At 41.5% G+C, this 4676-nt stretch overlaps 1 protein-coding gene across 1 annotated transcript in view; it reads right to left on the bottom strand.

Moving 5' to 3' along the window:
* Positions 1 to 872: 872 nt before the first annotated feature.
* Positions 873 to 4676, bottom strand: part of CNIH3 (cornichon family AMPA receptor auxiliary protein 3) — a 22959-nt gene continuing 19155 nt past the window's right edge. The window contains exons 5-6 of the mRNA XM_009994814.1: positions 4285 to 4428; positions 873 to 900 (exon numbers count right to left, since the gene is read on the bottom strand). Coding sequence (XP_009993116.1) covers positions 873 to 900; positions 4285 to 4428 — 172 coding nt within the window. The remainder of the gene's footprint in view (positions 901 to 4284; positions 4429 to 4676) is intronic.

The following is a 4676-nucleotide window of genomic DNA, read 5'->3' as shown; positions in this document are numbered from 1 at the left end:
AGCATGGTAATGAATGTAATACCTATGTTTCAATCCTCCTTAATACATGTAGCTTTTTTTTTCTTTTTTCCTTTTTCTTTTTTTTTCTTTTTCTTTTTTTTTCCCAGAGGAATACCATTCTTATAAGTGCTTGGCATGATTAGGTCAAACCCATGTATATATACATATCACTGTATGTCACTTCACAGATGAAGTATGGAAATATGCTGGATGTTCACCTACAGAAGTAAAGTATCATTATAAAACAAAAAACTGCAACTGCAAATTCTTTTGTTATTATGGGTGGGGAAAAAAAATCAAAACACACTGAAGCAATTCCACAATATCCAACATCCCTGTTTGATAAGTGTCATGCACTGCAGAACGGTCACACATCTTATCTGAACGCCAGTCAGTTCTCATTTTCAGAATGTGTTGTGTAGCTCTTCTTTCCCTGTAAGATGATCTTGCCCTCTGCTTCCTCAGTCCAGAACAGTAATTAAGAAAAGAAACCTTGCTCCCTGGAAGACAGTAGGGACTACACTTTATAATTAATCCACTCAACCAACCAGCATTATCCCCGGAGAGGTGAATAGCTGTGTAACTTGGCCCACCTTGTTGGATTTTCTTGTTTTGTTTAGGTTTTGAAAGTTATTTACTGCAATAGAAAGAGAAACAGGAGAGAAACACAGTTAACTCAGCCATTCTCCCATGGTATTCTTCTTCTTGCTAGGTCTCTCATATACTCTATTTACTTCTTGGGTTCAAAGTTTTCCTCTCTTTGCCTTTTTTTTTGTTATGTTGTTTGCTGTTTTTTTTAAATCATGTTTCACTTGGCTCACTTATCTGTGCATCTTCTTTGTTGTTTTTAGTCTTTATTGATGATCTTCCAGTTAAGAGCTCACCAAAGTGTAGATCATGCTGAAAGTAAAAGAAAGACACAATATGAAAGTATCCTTTTGAAGCACACAGAGCACTTTGATTTTCATAACCCTTTACTGTCTGTTCCTCAGGCCTAGACTGTAATGGCCTTTCCTTTGCATTCTATCTCTCTAAAGAATCTGTCCTGGTTTGAGCCAATTCTCTTTCTACTGATTTTTTTTTCTTCAGGGAGCTCTCTTTTAGCTAACAGCAAGTTTTCCAGCTAGTGGACTGATAATGCTCAAATGTTCATGTTACAGCCAAGAGATCAAGGATAATTTTCTCTGATTTAGATGTTAAAGGAGCAGGAGAGTCATATCTGCAACCCTCCCATAGGGAGGAACAGACTAGATGGACAGTAAAATTGGCCAGAGATATTCCATCCCATATATATACAAGTAAGACTCAGTATAAATTCAAGGATCATTGAAGTCAAGCCATTTTTCCTCCTTCCCTGCTTTTCCATCAGTGGCTGAGTCCAGATGGACCCTAACCCTAACCCTAAGCCAACCCTAAACCAGACCCTAACCCTAACCCTAACCCCAACCCTAACCCTAACCCTAAACTAACCCTAAACCCAAACCCTAACCTTAACCCTAACCCTGACCCTAAACCTAACCGAAACCTAACACTAAACCCAAACCCAAACCCTAACGCTAACCCTAACCCTAACCCTAACCCTAACCCTAACCCTAACCCTAACCCTAACCCAAACCTAACCCCAAACCCTAATCCTAACCCAACCCTAACACTAACCCCAAACCCTAACTCTAACCCTATAACTACCCCACCCTAACCCTAGACCCAAACCGAAACCCTTACCCTAACCCTAACCATAACATAACTCTAACCCTAACCCTAACCCTAAACCTAACCCTAATCCTAACCCTAACCCTAACCCTTACCCTAAGCCCCTAACCCTAACCCTAACCCTGATCCTAACCCTAACCCTTACCCTAACCCCAAACCCTAACCCTAACCCTAAACCCATACGCTAACCCTAACCCTAACCCCTAACCCTAACCCAACCCTAACCCTAAAACCAAACCCTAACCCTAACCCAACCCTAACCCTAAACCCTAACCCTAACCCTAAACACATACGCTAACCCTAACCCTAACCCCTAACCCTAACCCTAACCATAAACCTAACCCCTAACCCCAAACCCTAACCCTGACCCTAACCGTAACCCCTAACCCTAACCCTAACCCAAACCCTAACCCTAACCCAACCCTAACCCTACACCCAAACCCTAACCCTAACCCTAACCCTAACCCTAACAATTCCATCTCTCCATCACTGTTGATCCCCAGGCCCGTGCATTCCTGACCCTCACAGCTCTCCCCTCAGCTCCTGTCTGCTCTGCTGCTCTCTCCAGCAGCTCTGGGACATATCAGAACTGCTCACAGCTCAGGAGGTGCCGTGGGAGTTGCTGGGGGTAGAGGGAGGTAATAGGTTTTGGCACATTCCTGAACACATTTGTTTATATTTGTACAGCTATCTAGTTTAGTTTTCAATCTGATGAGTCCCTCTCTCTTTATTCTCTCTCTTTTCCTATCTGGGTGGGAGGTGGTGGGGAATGAGAGCGTTGTTGTCGCTCTTTTAATTTTTGATCCTGAGTCAAACCCTGACAGCATCTTAGTATTATGGTGTATTCAAGATGGGTATCAAAAGCTCTCAAGAAATAACATTCATTATCGACATCCTACAGCTTTGTTTGAGCTTATTGAAGTGCAGTCTGATGCCTGAATTTGAACACTGAAGAAACAAAACCATTTTGCTTTAGCATGTTTGATCTTTCAAACTTCAACCAGCAACTCTCTGCCTAGCATGCAAAGTTTCCCATGGAACTGCATTATTTTTTTTCTCTTGGGAAAAAACCTCCATGCAGTAGAAGAAACACAAAATGCAGACACCAGCTGGAGTAAATCCATGCATATGAAATGCAACTCTGAAAAGCAATGAAATCACAGTATATTGCCACTGCTCTGTTTTACTGCAATTTAAATTCTGACCATACCAAGGAAAGCAGAGCAAAATTGAATGTAATTAATACTACTTTACTTAGCATCAGGTAGTGGATTTTCACTTATGGCCACATTTTAGAATGAAGGAAACGGGGCTCAGAGGGAGCTGCACAATAGTAAAGTCCCAGCAGAAATGCCAGACCACACTAAATAGCTGGCTTTCACAGGGTTTTTAGCCTACACAGGAACGTGGGGGTAAAATGCTGCTTCTCTCTCCAGCAGTGCCTTGCCAGCTCTCCCTGCATTACCAACAGAGCTTGTCTAGCATAACTGCCAGGCTTTTCACTCTTGCCCCCATGAAGACAACTCAGCCCAAACTCACAAAGCTACCAGATACTGAGCTCCTGCCCAGATTCTCATGCCCCATCAGTTCCAGTGTGAGTTAAGCAGCTATCGGCTTCTGTGAGTCCAGGCCCTTCTACTTTCTTTCACTCTCTCATTTATGCAGACACAGGCAGATACATGTGCACGTGGGGACAGGAAATTTTGTTGTAAATAACATTTAAAAGTAATACTGAGAAACAACACCTGCAGCAATGACTCCTCAAGGTACAGGGAACAAGAGAATGGGTAATGGACCAGTGATCAAAGCAGAATTATCATTTCTGTTCTTCCACTAGTGTACAAATATGTTACAGAGGGATTACTGCATGCAAGACTGGCTTGAAGAGGCTCTCTATGCCAATACGTTGTGGAAGAAGGAGTAGAAGAAGGGGTTAACTAAAAGCATAGGGATTCTGCAAAAGCCTTGCCTTAAATTTAATCCTCACATATTCTTGCACTGGGCATTTGTGACTGTCACTAAGGACATCTGACAGCTGAAAGGGGCAGGGGGTACAACATACAACTGGGGTACATATCATCATGTACTTAAATTAGGGGTTTGGGCCATGCACGGGCTTAGCTTGTAATGAAAAAGAAGCTGTAGCTGAATGACTGATAGGCATGATGCAACTCATGTTCCTACCCACTGTCTACCTACCCATTTAATTACCATCTTCAGCAACACTACACCAGTAGATGTAGTATTTTTCTTATGATTCTCTTGAATCATAAGAACATTGAAATTTTTATTTGATGTAATGTTATAACATTTGCTGTTCCACCCATTTTAAGATACTATGCAGAGGAACAATTTTTTTTTTCCTTGGGTTGCCCTTGGACTTAGATAAAATGCTTAATATTCTGTACTGGAGATGTCAGCAGATAGAAGCACATGCTGCTGTAAGTGGGACTGAGATCAGGAGCAAGTTTTATAAGATTGAGAAAATGAGCTAATTAGTTCCAGTCATTCCTAAATACAATTTCACATGTCAAATGAAGAGCAGTTGTTATTTAGTGAAATGACCAGACTTACCAGTACAGATAGTAGAAGAAGGAAAGAAGATAGAAAGCTAGCTTACACCAGGCCTCTTTTTGACAGTAACTCAAGGTATCTGCATTCATGACAGCAGGTGGGTCATATGCTAGTTCTGAACTATCTGCTGGGCAACGGAAATACCTGCAAGAGCAGAAGACATCTAGAATGACTCTGATGTTCTGCATTAAATATGTGCAGACATACACCCCCTTGATCACCAGTACAGAAGAGAATAATCTTCCATGCTACAGGAAGATTTTTTCTATTTTTCAAGCCAGACATTGTTAAAATCAGGACATCAGTCTAAGCAGAACAGTCTTAATAGAACCAAGCAAATTCATGATGGTGGATTTCCTGTGTTCTACTAATTTTTTTGACGGAAACATTCC

The sequence above is a fragment of the Chaetura pelagica genome, unplaced genomic scaffold, assembly GCF_000747805.2.
Source record: "Chaetura pelagica isolate M959 unplaced genomic scaffold, ChaPel_1.0 scaffold2, whole genome shotgun sequence".
NCBI classification, from domain to species: Eukaryota; Metazoa; Chordata; class Aves; order Apodiformes; family Apodidae; genus Chaetura; species Chaetura pelagica.
Note: the sequence above shows the minus strand (reverse complement) of the source record. Positions and strands in the feature narration are given on the sequence as shown.